We start from the raw sequence: 19,250 nt of genomic DNA on the forward strand, positions 1-19,250 counted from the left end.
CAGAGAGGAAAAGCCAGCTGCCTTCTTCTTCTAAGCGGAGATACCCTTTTGAAGAGGAGGATGCAGCTAAGTGGGACAAAACCCCTAAAATTGATGTGGCCATCGCGAAGTCCTCAAAGATCCACACTGCCCTTTGAGGATTTGGGGACCCTAAAAGATCCGCTTGATAAAAAGGCGGAGTCTTTTCTAAAACAGGGCTGGGAGTCCTCAGCAGGGGCTCTGAAACCGGCACTGGCAGCCACCTGCACCGCCAGGTCTATGATGATCTGGCTTCAGCAGTTAGAGGACCAGATCAAAGGGAATGTCTCTAGAGAGAAAATTCTGTCGGGTCTTCTTCTTTTGCAGGGGGCGGCTGCATTCCTTGCAGATGCATCGGCGGATTCAGTTAGGCTGGCTGCCAGGCCAGCAAATCTTTCTAATGCACCCCGTAGGGCATTATGACTCAAGAGCTGGCCAGGGGATGTGCAGTCAAAATCTAAACTCTGCTCAATCCCTTGCGAAGGGGACTTTCTTTTCGGGAAGGCCTTAGATTACATCCTGGATAAGGCCGCGGACAAGAAACATGGGTTTCCTACTGTATCTGTTCCCCGATATAAGAGCTTCTTTCGGAAGAGGTAATCTAATCGGAGCAAGTTTCCCAGAGACCAAAGTGGTTGGAGAGACAGGAAGCTGAATAACAGAGGCTTCATGTTCGGGGGTCCATCCTCTGAGAATAAGAAAGCCCCTAAGTGACCGACCTCCCCAGGTAGGAGGAAGGTTGTCCCACTTCCTTCCTGCCTGGGAAAAAATCTCATCCAGTGCTTGGATTTTAGGGATAATTAGGAGGGGGCTGAAGTTGGAGTTTAAAAACATTCCCAGAGACACCATCAGGATTTCAGCCTCAGAGGCCTAAGAGAGCAGATGGCCCTGCAGCAGGATGTACTTGCTCTAGTTGTAAACGGGGTTCTAGTAGAAACACCAGTACCCGAGCAAGGGAGAGGGTTTTACTCAACTCTCTTCCTAATAAAGAAGTCGCATGGCTCCTTCAGAACCATTGTCAACTTGAAGAAGCTGAACGACCATTTGATTTACAGGCCATTCAAGATGGAATCAATAAAATCGGCCATAAAAATGTTGCTTCCAGAATGTTATATGTGCGTCCTCGATTTGAAGGACGCTTACTACCACGTCCCAATCTTTCCTGCACACCAACAGTTTCTGAGGGGAGCTGTACGGTTCGGCAAGCACATAAGGCATTTTCAGTTTGCTGCTCTTCCCTTTGGCGTCTCCATGGCTCCAAGGGTTTTCACAAAGATTATCCTGGAAGTCACAGCGCATCTAAGGGAGAAAGATATCCTAGTCATCCCTTACCTGGACGATTTTTTTAGTGGTGGGCTGATGAAAACAACTCTGCGCGCTGGCTCTGGCCGAAGTCATGGCCTGGGTTGGATGTTAAATTTAGAAAAATCGAGACTAGAACCAAAAAAGGTTCAATCATTCCTGGGTCTCATTTTGGACTCGGAAAACCTGACTTGTCCTCTGCCAGAGGACAAGAAGCTGAATATCAGTTCCCTCATATCACGCGTAATCAGCAATCCATCCATGACCTTGAGAAATGCAATGTCTCTATTGGGTACGATGACATCTTGTATCCCAGCAGTTCAGTGGGCCCAGTTCCATTCCAGACGTCTTCAGCAGGAGATCCTGACAGCAGACAAGCGGCTCAGACGTCGCCTGGATGGAAGAATATCCCTTTCAAGTTTAGTAATCAAGTCGCTGGACTGGTGGATGAATCCGATAAATCTATCTCTGGGGGTTCCTTGTTCTTTCCAGGTGTCAGATACGATTACGACAGATGCAAGCGCAGAAGGCTGGGGAGCTCACCTGAGAGATCATTCAATACAAGGCCTCTGGTCGGACAGCGAGACGGGTCTCTCCTCCAACATGAGGACGCTGTTGGCAGTCAGAAATGTGCTAGTAGAGTTCAGTTCTCTTCTTCAGGGTCAACACATCCGGATAATGTCGGACAACCGAACGACAGTCGCCTACATCAATCGTCAGGGGGGTACAAGATCCCTTCCTCTGATGTTAGTAGCGGATCAGATCCTTCATTTTGCGGAGAGTCATCTATTCACGCTCTCGGCGCTGCATATAAGAGGGTAGGAGAACTTAAAAGCCGATTTTCTAAGTCGACACATCTTGAAACAAGGAGAATGGGAATTGAATCCAGTGGTATTCCAGCAGATTGTCGGCCGATGGGGACAACCTCAGATAGATCTGTTTGCGAACAAACACAATCGGAAAACCAAAATCTTTTGCTCCCTGAATCCAAAGGAGAAGGCGTTTGCGGTGGACGCGCTGCAAATTTCTTGGGACTTTACCCTGGCCTATGCCTTTCCCCCTCTAATGCTGATCCCTACTATCCTAAGGAAGATCCGAGAAGAACAGGCTAGGGTTATATTGATCACCCCGTTTTGGCCCAAGAGACCATGGTTCACTTGGATGAAGAGAATGTCCCAAGCGGATCCATGTGTTCTTCCGGACACCCCAGATCTCCTCAGGCAGAACCCAGTCTTCCATCCCCAAAGATCGGGCCTGCATTTGACAGCCTGGATTTTGAAAGGTCACTACTAATGCAGGAGGGGTTTTCTCCAGGTCTAGTTACTACTCTACTGGCGAGTAGGAAGCCGGTGACGACTAGGATCTATGGCCGAACCTGGACTAAATTTCTGTCTACCTCGGGTCAGTCCGCCAAAGGGAGGGTTCCTATTGGGGCCATCCTGAAATTTCTTCAGAAAGGCTTAAGCTCTGGGGGCACTATATAATTGCGACTTGGCAGCGAATAGGTGGATCATCAGATTCATTAAAGCTTGCAGTAGATCTAGACCCATTCCTACTCCAAGGATGCCTCCTTGGGACCTTAATCTGGTTCTAGAAGCGCCAACCAAGCCTCCCTTTGAGCCCTTAGAGGAAGTTTCTGAGAAAATTCTCACCTTAAAAGCAGCCATGCTGGTAGCTATAACGTCAGCTCGTAGGGTTAGTGATCTGCACGCGCTGTCAGTTAACCATCCGTTCACTCAGGCCGGGTCTGGTCTTAAGATTACTCTATCCATACACACCTATCTTCCAAAAGTAGCCTCCAAATTCCATAGGACACAAGTAATTACTCTCCCTTCCTTCTATCCTGACCCTAGAGATTCTGAGGAACAAAAGCTTCACACTTTAGATGTCAAGAGGGTATTAGTCTAGTATTTGGAGGTGATGAAGGCCTGGAGAAAAAGTGACGCCTTATTCATCTCATTTCAGGGGGGCTAGGAAAGGGCTTAAGGTTGCAAGGGGGACCATAGCTAGGTGGGTCAGGGACAGCAATCGCTTAGCGTACTCTTCTAGCAATCTGCCAGTTCCAGAGAACCTGAAGGCCCACTCCACCAGAGCTGTAGCTGCTTCCTGGGCTGAGAAGGCGGATGTGCCCATCGACATCATATGTAAGGCGGCAACTTGGTCATCCCCTGCTACATTTTACAAACATTACCGTCTTGACCTTTCCTCTTCTACTGCTCTGTCCTTTGGGAGGAAGGTGTTGCAAGCGGTGATCTCTCCCTCTGGTGTCTGATCTCTCTAAATCTCTCAGGTGGTGCTGTCATGGGAGAAGGGGAAAAGATCCTTGTTACTTACCGGTAACGAGATTTTACAGAGCCCATGACAGCACCCTATTAATTCCCTCCCCTTTATCACTTATCGTGTGCACTTCTTAGGGTGTTTTATTAAGAAATGTTTAGGTGGTAGTTATGTACTAACCTATTTTTCAGAGGCCCTCTCATGCTCTGAAACAAAAACAGATGCGGAAGAGAGGTACCGCCTTTTTATTCAGTAGGTTCCTGTCCTTGGTGGGTGGATACCCTCTCTCAGGTGGTGCTGTCATGGGCTCTGTAAAATCCCGTTACTGGTAAGTAACAGGGATCTTTCTCTGACAGAATTGATCAGTCATTATCAAAATTCTCAATTCTGAGGTAAAATCTGAATTTGGTGAAGACAGACTCTCCCATTACTGAGATAGGAGATGGCAGCTGCTACTGATGAGCTTCTTTGTAGACGGAAGGAGGGAGGAGCTACAGGCAGAGCTCCTCCCTCCTTCTCCCCCTTTTACCTCATAATTGAGAATTTTGATAACGACTGTTCAGTTTTGGCAGAGAAAGAAGCAAATTTATCTGATAAGATATATTACAAAGTTACTTAATTTCATGTGCACTATTGATTTATGAAATAAAAATTAAAACGACTGTTACTCTTTAAGAAATTTTAGTACATATGAGGGTCTCCTGTTTTGATGGATGGCATGCACTGCTGTGACTATGGAGAGGAAGAGGCAAAGCTTACTCTAAGTTCTGGTGGAAAGGGAGCAGCCGTATAAAAATTAAAGCGTGAAAGGAGGGAGTCCTGCTGTCGTTACTGGCAGAAAGGCAGCATTAGTGTGACTTTTTATAGAAAAGGGTGACTTGTTAGGACTGCTAGTTGGAAAGGGCCTTGAGGCTGTGTACACCATGACTCTAGGTACTAGTTCAGAATTTATGCTCTGCTTTTAACCCCTTCACGAGCTATGACGTGTAGGTACATCATAGGTCGTGTATCCCTCTTTGACCTGGGGTCCGGCGCTGAGCCCGCATCTTCCCCTGCACATGACAGCTGATTTGATCAGCTGTCATGTGCCCCTTACAGCCACGGGTGGAATCTCTATCCACCCGTGGCTGTTAACATGTTAAACGTCACTGTCAATCTCTGACAGCTGCATTTAACTCGCACTTACAGGAAGCGCATCACTAACTCCATCCATCGGCACCTCTTTACATGATCGCAGGGTGCCAATGGGTTGGCATGACAACTAAGGGTCTGCAGAAGACCCCATGATTGTCATTGCAGATCTCCTATGAATGCCGCCACATGGTCAGCGTTCATAGGAGATGATGATTTTTGGCAAGACATAGCAGTGATGAAGCCCTGCTATGTGTAGCACCAGTGATCTGAGGATCGCAGCTTCAAGTCTCCTTATGAGACTATTGAAGCAAGTGAAAAGTAGAAAAAAATGTTTTTAAAAATCTTAAAAAAATATAAAAGTTCAAATCACCCTACTTTTTCCCCATTCAAGATAAAACAATAAAAAAAAAATCAAAAATACACATATTTGGTATTGCTGCTTTGAAAATCGCCCGATCTATCAAAATCTAAAAATAATTAATCTGATCGGTAAACTGAATAACGAGAAAAAAATCAAAGCGACAGAATTGCGTTTTTTTTGGTCGCCACAACATTGCAATAAATTGCAATAAAAACATCATATGTACTCCAAAATGGTATTAATAAAAAACATCAGCTCAGCACGGATGGAGACGCTACGGGTCTCGGAAAATGGCGCCGTATTTTTTTTTTCACCACTTAAAAAAGAGCCTATACATGTTTGGTATCTGCGAACTAGTACTGACCTGGAGAATAATAATGGCAGGTCAGTTTTAGCATTTAGTGAACATGGTAAATAAAAAAAAACAAAATTACGGAATTTCACTTTTTTTTTCAACTTCACCGCACTTGGAATTTTTTTTTCCATTTTCCAGTACACTATATGGTAAAATGAATGGTGACGTTCAAAAGTACAACTCGTCCCATGAAAAAAAAAAAGCAAGCCCTCACATGGCCATATTGACAGAAAAATAAAAAGGTTATGGCTCTGGGAAGAAGGGGAGCAAAAGAAGACGCAAAAAAAACGGAAAATCCCAAGGTCCTGAAGGGGTTAATATGTAAAATGATGAATGATCATCGACTTGGGCACTTTTTAATGTAATTGATTTGAGTAATGTGTGCTTGGCTTAGAAATATTGAGAAACTCTTTACTATGGGATAGTCAAAAACTACTGCTGATAAAGGGGCAGAGACCTGCTGGAGGATTCTTTAGTCTAAATTTTGGGGAATGTAAGAGTGGAAACCTGCTTTATTTTGTACGATCCCTCTTCATTTCATGGACGGTTATTTATCAGACTGGCCACCACGCAGTAGTACAATGCCGCACTAGCCGCAGCTTCCCCCTGTAATGTTGGCCTGGAGTGCGACCTGGCACAATCGGCTGATCGCCCTCAATGACTTTAGTATGAAAGCTGTTGTCTCCGACGATGCAACCACTTTAACGTAGTCCTGCTTATACAGGTGATGGACGATCCGGTCTTCTATTTTACCGATACTTACATATTCTCCGAGAGCCCCTTCATTTGGATTTCTCTAAGCTCTGCTGTCTCTTATTGGTTTGTGTCACAAGAATTCTCAAAAATCCCTGTAGACTTTGAGAATGATTTTTTTATGAATGGTTGCGGAATTGAATAGACTAATTTTATTTTATTTTTTTCAATTTGCATCGGAGAGACAGGGTCTGTGCCAGATTCTCCCGCCATAAATTGGAAGTACGCTCCTCGCTGAAAGGCAGGATAGGAACAAAAGGCGCTGCTGTGACTGCACAGGATCCTTCCTAAAATGTAATTTAATGTCATTCACAACACGTCTATGGCTTCAGAGGCATTGCATTATGTTAAATGACGAATTGGCATTTTACAAGCATATTTTTGGTTCCTGTTGGGAAAATGAAATGCATAATGGTCTACGTATAATAACTCCACGATGGATGTTCTCACAGAAGGACAGGAAGGAATATTGTTATTATGTATTAAAAGAATGCACAGATTGACTATAATGTATGGAGACGTCAGGGCGTCTGGGCTCGAATTCTCTAAACTTTTGTTATCAAGTGTGTTTCATGGCATTCTGTGTCAATGAGCGGAGAGGTTTCAGCATATTATACCTATACAAATGGATGTAATGTGCTCTGATCTTTCCATTATCCTGTATTATTTCTCTTCTTTCCTATATTCCCTGTGAATAAGTGAGGATGAGGTGATTACATGTGATTTTGAGTTGCTGATATGACTAATGTAATTTTATATTATCTACAATATGAAAAAAAAATCATATGAATGAATGTAGTATTGATATCGGCACATACTCATTTGGCGTACAGATGATGGCAGTGAAAGGATCAGCACCCTGTCTCCTCCTCTGAGTGTTGTTGTGCAATCTCTTGCAGCAGCTTAGTGAGAGGCAGGTTCTGACCTTTTCACTGCCATCATCTGTGCTTCAAATACGTATGTTTTGATATCAATGCCGCTAAAGGCTGGCATATGGACTGGGGAAAAGCAGGGGTTTGGAAGCCCCATACTGCTTTTTTAGCAAGAAATAACCTTGCTAAAAAGTGTGTTTGTTTTATAGTCCGGAGGCAGCTTCCTGTGATGGAGACACAGCGTCCTTCTTGATCACAGAGAGAGCTGCTCTCTTCCTGCCCCACACTGATCTATGTGATCGGTGCAGAGCAGTAGAGGAAGCTGCCAGGACCTACATGGAGGCTACACATCACCTACAGCTGAAGGACCTTCCACCCGACTTACTCCAGGACTTTTCAGGTCATTTGATCAGTCACATGCCTGAAAGAAACTGCAAGATGTAGTAATGTATACAGTGTGTCTGTCTATAAATGTGCATATGTAGTGGAGCTGTGTGTTTCTGTATGGCTGGAATAACACGAGCGTATAACATCCCATGCGAGAGCATCGGATGCAATATGCTAATGACACTCAGCTCAAATTCTACTGCGAGTGTGAGCCGAGTGTCATGCTGCTGTGCTCCGATGCTCTTGCATGAGAGAATCGCAGCACAGGTGTGGAGGAGACGAAGAAAGTAATTTCTCCATCTCCTCCATTGCCTGTCTCTGCGTATATCGGACTGCACTGGGATGACATCCGAGTGCAGTCCGATGTTGCGTGAGCCGAGTCTCGCTGAGAAAAGGCATGCTTCAATTGTTGTCTCGTGCCGAATCAGCATGAGAAAATAATCGCTGATCTGCACTACCCCATAGTATAAGACTGGGCCGAGTGCTATCTGATAAAACATTGGATAGCACTCGGCCATGTTATATGTTCGTGTGACCCCGGTCTTAATGTGTATATGTAGCAGGGCTGTGTGTGTATGTAAATGTACATATGTAGCAGAACTGTGTGTGTATGTAAATGTGCATATGTAGCAGAGCTGTGTATCTATGAATGTGCATTGTCAATTTTTTTAAAATATGGGTGAAGCTTAGCAGGAGGGGGCTAGACTCGGCATGACTAACAAATTCATCAAGTCAACAGGAATCTACACCATTCCTTGACTGAAGGACATTTCTTAGGGCAACAGCAAAATTCATTAGGAGGCGCACCCCTTTCTTGAATCTAGTGTGCTCTTCATCAAGACTGGTTTTCAAAATGCCAGTCTTGATTAAAATAAGCCATAGAATATGGTGCAAAATCCCTTATTAGTTGATTATTTATTTTTTTATTTGGCTAAATAGATACAACTTCAACAATACTACTCCTAGTACAGCTAGGCAGATAGAATAAGAAAACTTTTTCGCTCCGGAATCAAAAGTGGTAAAATGCGGAGTACTATATTGGCCGACAGTGAAGGCATGGAGGGGTAAAATCATCTAGACTTTGTGAGTTACTAGACCAGTGGAGAAATTCGGTAGTTTTATTTATTCATTTTTATATTGAAAAAAACACTAAAATGGCCCCAAAACTTAAGCATTGGTAGCTAATTCCCAACTTAATTGGCGACATAGTTTGTCCAGATGTGTCAGACACGTAACATGTATAACTAAGGACTGTATATTCGGTGTATTTCAGTAGATGACATAGGCTCTTTAGAAGCATGATCCCTAGATTGCGCCCCCTGTTGGTTATGCAATACCAGCACAGACTTCCATCTCTAATATTGTTCTATAAGGTGAATATAATGTTCTTCCTTTTCTGTCCCCTAATTGTATTACATTTCTCTTTCTCACGTCCCCGTCTTCTCATGCTTCTAGCCTGCTGTCTGACATCCCGAGTGGGTTTCGTGGTGTAACGTGAAATATTTGTGTGGATTACATAGGTTGTTCCCATTAGGATGCAGTCCAGACTATGGAATAATGGAAAAGAAAGATCTGAAGATAACAGCTAGTTGATAAGTTCTCACAACATGTTTCGTTTTTTCTTTCTTTCTGCCCAGTGGAAATTTCCAGTCGTGAATACTGGCAGTTTTATATCTTTTGGGACATACTGTCGAAACCTCAAGGGAGTGCTATAGCCGAATGTGAAGGTCTGCTCTATAATCTAGATAAAATGGGAAAAGAATAAAATCCTGCAGAGGAATCGTTAGCTTGAAGCGAGGATCAAAACGCCTGTTGTGTCTGACTATACGGCGCTGTTTGGGGAAGCGTTTATGGGAAGTTTTACTTCTGAGTTGCGAAAACAAAGCCTAAGATAAAGCTTTATGGCTGGTGTCTGTGCTGTTCAATTTGCAGCCCATTAAATGCTGTACCTGGTGTGATGAATAGCCCGGCTGTATCAAATGCATCCCATAATTGAATACATCTTACAGTTTTACTCCTATTGCACCCATCTCAGCTTTATTCCATAACGGCATGGGGTATGGTGTATCGTTATCAACCCCTTACTAGGATGATCCCCAAGTGGCAGCCCTTAAAATAGTCACAAGCTGGATCTGACAGTGATGAGAGGAGCAATCATCACATTATATAGCACTGTGCGCTTACAGTTGCTCATTTTGCCTTTCTACCCAGTAAATTCTTCTCTTTTCTCTGCTCTTTGTAGAAACAGGAAGTCTCTTGTCCATGCATTTATCATTCCTCTCTTCAACTTCTGACCCAACTGCTCCCTCCCCCCTGCCAGGGACTTTTGCAGTGACTTATGACTCATACGTAGATAATTGACCTTCTGTTTCTACATAGAGCTTAGAAGGATTCAGCTAGTCAGGCTTAATCATGTGATGTCATAGACCTAATGGAAAACAAGAATTATCTAGGTAGAAGGGCAAAATGAGCAATTGTAAGTGTACAGTGCTATATAATATGATTGCAATATATTAAGAGGATAAAAAGGTTTGATAGGAGGAGGAGTGCTTCTTTAATGATGAATAAATAAAAGTTTTTTTTATGTTTGGTGAGTGCCACTTTTTTATCTGCACTGATATATCAAACATTTAGTTAAATACGGGGTGTATTTTTTTTTCACCTTCTCTTATCGAATCAGAAAAACTGAAGCCTCATTTATACGTCCGTGTATCATGGTCTGCCCGTGGGTCTCCTGACCAAAACGTGACAGCCTCATATATGTCTATGAGGGTCTCAAGTTCGGGTCAGAAGCCCTGCGGGCAGTCTGTGCATCGCTGTCAGTACTTGAACCTTGATACATGGGTGTAAGTCCTATGATATCTGTGACCCATTTTTGTTTCCTACAAATTTAGTTTTATGTCTAAATTTTGGGCAATATATCATTTTTGCCCTCTCCACACCACCACACCCCTTCTTCCTGTGACTAATCGCAGTGCACCGTGGCTATTTATTGATCAATCTGCCCTTATGTCTTTTAATATAAGAAGCCCATTCTTATATTAAAAGCTATAGGGCATGTGTGACAGATGTAATATTTGGCACCTAGTGGTCTGATTCCCCCTTGCTCCACTATGGCTATACTGATGGTCTCTATGCATGTGTATACATAGTCGCTCTCTCCATCTCTTTATATAGCCTGGGCCTGTGCCCCTGTGACCCCTGACATAGTATAGTACAGTGTTGGCTTATAATGGAATTCATCCTTCTCGTGAAGCTCATTATGCAAATAGCTTCATTGTTAATTGATTATCTGAGGATCAGAGGTGGCAGTCTAATTTGTGCTGTTTATTCCCCAACTCTCGTAAATGTCATGTATTAAATTGTTCTGAAAGGGTTATTAATGACCTTACTAATGGAGGTCAGCTCTCTCCTTGCAGGTTGAGGTGTGTACTGTAATGTTACACGTCTATGGGCAGATTAGTATTTATGGGAAGCAATGTGTCCGCTTCCAACTGCTTTATTACACACCATGGAATTCGGTATGGTTTTCCATATATTAGCTCTTATATCATCTGATTGACCCATCAAAAAAAGTGGAATTAGTGGGGTCTTGGATGCTCATCTACTGCCAAAATCAAAATCCCATTCTTGAGAGGTGGCAAGAAACCTCGGGATCTAATCAATCCTGGGATGGAATTCCAATAGTAAGGGCTAGTAGCCATCAATGGGCGTCTCTAAAAGATATATCACAAATCAGAGCTTCATGTGCACTGCCGTGTTACAGATCCCATGAAAAAAATCACAACGTGCACTAGTTTTTTTCCATGTGTCGAATGAGACTTGCCCATTCAAGTCTATGGGTGTGCAAAAATAATCTGATGCCATACTGACCCACAGTATAGCCTATGTTATTTTACAGATACATTGCAATTCTGTAACATAGGAAACTGTTAATATCCCCGTAAATGATTAATATCTGCTGCTGTAAAAATAACGGACTGCATACGGACTGCATGCAGATTACACATGGATGGTAAATGAGAAAAAAATCATCCAAGTTTTATGAAAATAACTGATTATTTTTTATACAGTTTTGTGAACCTACCCTCTTAGTCATAGGAGAAAACTGATTTTCTTTATGCGACCTTTCAGTATACTAGCTTCCCCTACTACTTTCCTGCTAAAAACTATAGTTTATGTAATTAACATGGGGTACTTAGTTAACATTGTTTTTATTAAAAACCAAAACAAAAAACGTCAAGGTGACCCTATTCGGGATTGTCCTAACCTCTATAATTAAAACCTTACCATATGTCAAATGACATAAATATGAATAAGGGCCCCACAGTCCCGAGACCCCGACTATTAGGCTATGTTCACACATTGCGTTTTTGCTGCTTTTTTTTTCTGCAGCAAAACCTGATCTCTTGCCAAGTGGTTTGTTCAGGATTTTTGGTGCTTTTTTGCTTGTTTTTAGGTGCTTTTTTGCTGAGTTTTTTTCACTGTCCTTTTGTTTCTTATGTGCATGTACATAAAGTTTAATGGAAAAAAAAAAATCTCATTCTGGTTTTGGCACAAAAAGCGCTGGAAAACCTGACACCTGCATTTTTGGTGCGTTTTTTTCACCACCCATTATTTCCAATGGGTGAAAAAACACTGAAAGAAGTGACATGCTCTATTTTGCAAAAAAACATGCAAAGCGCAAAATACTAATCAAACAAAAAAACAAGGTGTGCGCATGAGATTTCTGGAATCTCATAGACTTAGCTGGTACTGTAAAACGCAGCTGAAAATTTGCATTAAAAACAACGCAGCAAAAACGCAATGTGTGAACACACCCTTAGACTCCCAGTCATGAGGAGCTATATAAAGTTGATCAAAACAATGTTAACTAAGTACCCTATGTTATTTTCATGCATTATTGCTATTTATTTACTTACTGCAGGGTATTTGCTCGTTTTGTTTTTATCTTCGGTTTTGTCCAGTTGCATTATAGTGGATCCAGTGGGTGCAGCCAGCCTGGTGTACTGTGGAAATATCCTCCATGGGGAGGTCCAGCAGAGCTGAATGAAGTGAAACAAACCAGATAAATAGGCAAATGGATCCAATAAATGCAGATAAAACAAAAGTATTCTGTAAATAAAGTATTTTTTATTGAAAAAAAAACACAGCGTTACAGCTTCATCCAGCCTAAATCTTGTATAATTACTGATGTATAGTAAAATATCTTATAATGTTAGTCTTCTTTTTCTGAAATGCTCCAGAAACCAAACCTTTTATCAGCAGTAAACCATAGCTCTTTGCCGTCCCTAGGCCAAGAACGTTTCGGTGATCCTACTGCTTATAAATGCGGCTATTAGTATGCCATATGCGGAGGCATGGTCTGATAGGATAATGTGAATATGACATGAGTTACTGGATAGGACAAAGCCGGAAGAGATGACACGTTTAAGAACTCTTACTGGGGACCCCCGGAGCATGCGCCATAATGTGCATGCCAATCAACTTTTATGTGATGCTGATCGGAGAAATTAATTCTCTCTCTGCAAAGGAATGAGATTGAAAATTAGACCGGATAAACTAACTGGGTGACCTAAGCCTTAGGAAAGGCATCTGCCAGCGTAGAAATACCTAACAGAAGCAGGATAATTATTATTTTTATAAAACAGTCGTTCGCCGGATTCCCAGGGGGATATTTTATATGTAACAGATTTCTAGTATGAAATACAGAAAATGCCAGTTTATATAAAGTGTGCTTAATCCAGCTTTTACGGAGGTGGTATCTCAGTTTTTTCAACTTGTTATTTCCCCACTGAGCAAATAAGAGGACTCATGTACGAATCAGACATTACAATAAAAATACCTGCCGAATTTTGTGTAGGTCCCCATTGTGCCTGCAAACCCGCTCCTTTTGAGATCTGAGAGTTTGGAGGTCAAGTCAACAACCTGAACTTTTTTCTTCATATTCTTCAAACAGTTTCTGAAATTGGTAGGATGCCTTATCCTGCTTATTGTGCACACTTCTGTGTTTCAGAGAGAACCTAGTTTGAAGGTCCGGTCGGGGACTATAGGGAGAGAAGAGACTGTCTGGCGCGACTCCCGTGCTGCTTCTCTCTGTGCTACTCCTTGTGATTGGCATGTGTCTCCCATCTGTGTACATAGGGAGAGGCCTGTCAATCAACTAGAGTGGTGCGAGGAAAAGGCCGACCAGGGTCAGCACCAGACTATTCTATTCCTATGGACCTCGGCTGGCTCTTCACATTTTGTTTTCTCTGAAACACCAGAGCGGTGCATAGAAAAACATACCTGGCTGCAATCGTGCAAAACTCCGGCCCGGGGCCAAATCTGAACACTTTGTTTAGGTACTAATCATTGGATGCTGGAAAACCTGCTGTTTTACACCTTCTCTGAACCAGTCTTCCATACATTAGAATTTAGCTAATCTTAAATTTACTGGTTTACACTTGCCCTTATTGCTGCTTCCAGCATCTGAACTTCAAGAAATGACTGTTCACTCGCTGTCTAGTATGTCCTAGCCCTTTAATGGTAATATTATATGGGTAAGTGTATGTTTGATATCCCTGGTCACACCACAGCGCGCACAAAGAGACCGGATCCCCACTACATCGCCCAGCAAGGCTTTGCCACTACAGGGAGAATTGTGCCCTATATCTATGAGATTGATCCCACTGAAGGACCTAAATAGCGATGTTTGAAAAAGACCGTTTAACAGGTCGCAACGTCACGACATATCGCATTACGACGTATCTGTATATACTCATTGTGTACTGATCAACAGTGTGGTGAATATATGTATTGAAATAAATTTTCACTTTGCATAAATATCCAATGAGTGCGGCTGATTTCAAGAATCCATGATATCCCTGGTCAGCGGTTTTAATGTTACAGTATTGGTGCATATCTACAGGTGCATCTCACTAAATTAGAATATCATCAAAAAGTTAATTTATTTCAGTTCTTCAATACAAAAAGTGAAACTCATATTATATAGAGTCATTACAAACAGAGTGATCTATTTCAAGTGTTTATTTCTGTTAATGTTGATGATTATGGCTTACAGCCAATGAAAACACAAAAGTCATTATCTCAGTAAATTAGAATACTTTATAACAACAGCTTGAAAAATGTTTTTAAAATCTGAAATGTTGGCCTACTGAAATGTCTGTCCAGTAAATGCCCTCAATACTTGGTCGGGGCTCCTTTTGCATCAATTACTGCATCAATGTGGTGTGGCATGGAGGCGATTAGCCTGTGGCACTGCTGAGGTGTTATGGAAGCCCAGGTTGCTTTGATAGCAGCCTTCAGCTCGTCTGCATTGTTGGGTCTGGTGTCTCTCATCTTCCTCTTGACAATACCCCATAGATTCTCTATGGGGTTAAGGTCAGGTGAGTTTGCTGGCCAATCAAGCACAGTGATACTGTTGTGTGTAAACCAGGTTTTGGTACTTTTGGCAGTGTGGACGGGTGCCAAGTCCTGCTGGAGAATGAAACTTCCATCTCCAAAAAGCTTGTCGGCAGAGGGAAGCATGAAGTGCTCTAAAATTTCCTGGTAGACGGCTGCGCTGACTTTGGTCTTGATAAAACACAGTGGACCTACACCAGCAGATGACATGGCTCCCCAAACCATCACTGATTGTGGAAACTTCACACTAGACCTCAAGCAGCTTGGATTGTGGCCTCTCCACTCTTCCTCCAGACTCTGGGACCTTGATTTCCAAAAGAAAATTGGAACTCTGGGACCTTGTGAAGTGTGTCAATGACTGCCTTCTGGACATCTGTCAAGTCAACAGTCTTCACCATGATTGTGGAGCCTACTGAAACAGACTAAGGGACCTTTTTAAACGCTTAGGAAGCCTTTGGAGGTGTTTTTTGTTAATAATTTTAATTTACTGAGATAATGACCTTTTGTGTTTTCATTGGCTGTAAGCCATAATTATCAATATTAACAGAAATAAACACTTGAAATAGATCACTCTGTTTGTAATGACTATATAATATGAGTTTCACTTTTTCTATTGAAGAACTGAAATAAATTAACTTTTTGATGATATTCTATTTTAGTGAGAAGATGCATCTGAATGTATGTATATCTATAAGTGTGTGTGTGTATGTGTATGTGTACATTCACACTGAAGGCATCAAAACTATGAATAAACACATGTGGAATTATATACAAAAGAGTGTGAAACAACTGAAAATATGTATTATATTCTAGATTCTTCAAAGTAGCCACCTTTTGCTTTGATGACTGCTTTGCACACTCTTGGCATTCTCTTGACGAGCTTCAAGAGGTAGTCACCGGAAATGGTCTTCCAACAATCTTGAAGGAGTTCCCAGAGATGCTTAGCACTTGTTGGCCCTTTTGCCTTCACTCTGCGGTCCAGCTCACCCCAAACCATCTCGATTGGGTTCAGGTCTGATGACTGTGGAGGCCAGGCCAATTTTCATAGTCGTGAAAATACAGAAAAATCTTTAAATGAGAAGATGTGTCCAAACTATTGGTCTGTACTGTGTGTGTATATATATATATATATATAATTTTTTTTTTTTTTGCAGGACTGCCATACCTAGTTATAGATAAAATTCATTCGACCGGGAAACATTTTAGTGGTACATTATAGAGACAGCAATTATGCAGAGAAGGGTGTAAGGAAATTTTTTATCTACAGATTGTCTATGGACGGTTCATAGCATTCCATAGAGATTTTGAAAATTTCTTCCAAGTACAAAAAAAGTTCTCTGATAACTGTACTGCAACGAGTCGCATTCCTAGGCAAGAAAGTATTGTGACGCTAGCATAATAGAATTTTAATATTTTTCCTATACTGTCCTTGCTAAGTCATGATTGCCAATAATGTGATTTGTTTTTTTTAATGTAAATTCTAGCATAGTACTGTCACGGGGATACCGTGACAGACAAGGGCCAGAAGAACGCGGCGTCTGATTATGTATTTATAGGATTGTAGGTTTCTTTTATTCCTGTCTGTTAACCCTTTCTGTCTGGTTAGTGTTTTCCTATACACTTCAGCATCTCACCTCTCTGGGTGGGGGAGGGATCAGATAAGGGCTAGGTTAGGGACATAGGTAAGAGAACCTGGTGTCTCCACCTTTTAGGGATAATCCGAGGACGGGGAAAGACTAGAGTGCCCCTAGTTCGAGGGATCAGGTAGGTGCTCACAGTCCCTTGTCTCTACGTGACAAGTACTAGTTGTACGCCTGGTCAATGTTGGCGTTTATTTTATCGTGAGCGCTGAGTTCCTTACTTCTTGTTTCTTCTTACACATTGTAAACCACATTGACTTTGTTAGTGCCGGTTAACCACAAGTCGTCATAATTCAGTTAATGATGCACAATGCTTCTAGCTGGTAGCTAATCTTAAGAACAACATGCCCTAATTGATATCAGAATAATTGTGCCTCATAGCTCGACTTGTAGAATCAAGATCATGCCTTCAAGTGTCTTCCTTGCTCAGATAAATCCATTACACAATGAGCGGGGCAGGAAGGTGAGCTGCACGGCATGATCCACGTGTTCATAAGACATTGGTTGGTTTTTACGCTTTTTATGACATTTACCACTTGCTGTGAAATTCTATGTGGTGATTGTCAGCCTGCTGCATGGTGGAGGTCTAAGATAACCCTTAAATCCATCTGATGATTTGACATTACGTTCAGCGTCTCTTATCTTATTGCAGTGCTAGGATGGCAGTACATGTCTGGTCATTCCCTTATAGCTTCTAGAGACACAGAAACAGAGAAGTGAATGTGGAATCCCAGTTCTTTGGATTAATGAGAATCTTCGCTGTCAAACTACTGCAAGAAAATTATGGCAGTTCCTATCGACATGATAAATGCATAAATTGCAAAAACATCCAGTGCTTTATCATGACAATTTCCGATTGGTAGCGCATCGGAAGCATCTTGGATATGATTATGATGGTAATAGCAGACAAGAGCTGTTAACAGCCTGGTGGTTTCTTTCGGGAACCAGGTTATTTGAGATCTTTAAAAGCAGTATGGACGTTGTGTACTGTCTCTTACTTTGTATTTCTTTGTACTACATGCGATAGACATCATAGTAGCATGCATGAGTGAGTGGTGATCACTGTTCAGGGAAGGGATAATGGCACACCATTCACATGTTACATCAGTATCAATAATTCCTCTTTGTGTGGAGACTAGTGATGAGTGAATGTTCTCGGTTAAGGGGTTAACCAAGCACGCTCGGGTGCTTACCGAGTATCTTTGGTGTGTTCTCAAACTATGTTTGAGTCGCCGCGGCTGCATGTCTTGTGGCTGTTAGACAGCCGCGACACATGCAGGGATTGCCTAACAAACAGGCCGCAAGACATGCAGCCGCAGCGACTCACACACAGTTTTCGAGCACGACGAAGATACTCGGTAAGCACCCGAGCGTGCACGGTTAACCCCTTAACCGAGAATGTCCGCTCATCACTAGTAGAAATCTGAGCACTAGGTCCCCTAATTATGTTACCGTATGACAAACTATAATGGTGGTTCCTTTTTTTGGAGCCTTTATTGGGGGTTGAGTTCTATTAGAAAGTTGGCCATACACATGAGATTAGTTTTTCCTGACTCCTCCATACACATGAGCGCTTAGCCGAACCTTCATGTGTTTTCTCCAGTGAGAGAGGAGAAAACTGGAGGATCAGCTGCTGAAATGCCCACAGTCTGATCCTCCTTTCCCTGCCATCATCTGTCAGAGGAGAGTATGGAGGCCCTAAAATACATCAGATGGGTGGCTAAGGTTAACTTTTATCTATTGTGTATGTGGACCTTAAAAACAGGGCTGTGGAGTCGGAGTCATGGAGTCGGTATAAAATGGACTGACTCTGACTCCTAAAATATATAATAAATTGAGTTCACTAGTTCAATGCAGTTTGTGGGGAATATTTTTTCATAAGAATTTGGGAAAGTTATGAAGTGTCCTATAAATGTCTGTCCTATTCCTGATCTCAGGGTCTAGACTTTTAGCTGAGATGAATCTGTGCTACAGTAAATTTATCACTAAAACATGAGCCGTGTATGAGGGAGTCGGAGTTGGTGTCATGGAAATTGAGGAGTCGGAGGTTTGCCTTACTGACTCCACAGCCCTGCTTAAAAGGAATTCATCTATATGGACATGCAGGTCATAGAAAGGTGAATAAAATGATATCTTGATATCTGCGATCCGATGTTTTATTACAGAGAAATCCCCAAAAATTTTAAATATATAAATGAGCTGGTAACATCTTTGGGCCGGACATAGACCTCCCTGAGAATCGGCCTCCAGAGATTATTATAAATGAAAGGGAGCGTTACCAGTGTGAGACATGTAATGACTGACAGTCTGCTCTCCTGATCTCGCTGCAGAGCTGTGCATTAATTAAAAAAACGCCATGAAAAAAAGTTCAGCAAATGATTGTGTAAATATACATTGTAAAAAAAACAAATCTGTATACACTGTGTATGCCTTTACTTGAGAATTGTCAGCATTGTGCTCACTATTGTTATTCTCACTTTTAGGTTTACGTGGCTTGTCAGTCCATGCTGATTATCATTGTGGGAGCCATACCTGAATATCATATTGACATACAAGAGGCATCTGCTGATACTGATGTAATAAAGCATGTCCATTTTACTGACAATTTCACTTCTATAGTATCAGAGGCAAGTATTCATTATTCTGTATTTCACATTTTGACTAGTATAGCTTAAAAAGTTATTCCCATTCTTTAACCCCTTTCCAGATGGGCATTTTTGTTTTAAATTTTTTTTTTGTTTATTTTA

General features: G+C 41.9%; 1 protein-coding gene across 2 annotated transcripts in view; it reads left to right on the forward strand.

The window, feature by feature from the left end:
- LOC141273561 (solute carrier family 22 member 15-like) overlaps positions 1-19,250 on the forward strand; it is a 270,371-nt gene that overhangs the window by 13,970 nt on the left and 237,151 nt on the right. For both annotated transcript variants that reach the window (XM_073685577.1, XM_073685576.1), the window contains exon 2: positions 18,987-19,130. In XM_073685577.1, coding sequence (XP_073541678.1) covers positions 18,987-19,130 — 144 coding nt within the window. The remainder of the gene's footprint in view (positions 1-18,986; positions 19,131-19,250) is intronic.

The sequence above is a fragment of the Phyllobates terribilis genome, unplaced genomic scaffold (assembly GCF_046119375.1).
Source record: "Phyllobates terribilis strain yellow unplaced genomic scaffold, ASM4611937v1 Scaffold_5__5_contigs__length_657084704, whole genome shotgun sequence".
Taxonomy (NCBI): domain Eukaryota; kingdom Metazoa; phylum Chordata; class Amphibia; order Anura; family Dendrobatidae; genus Phyllobates; species Phyllobates terribilis.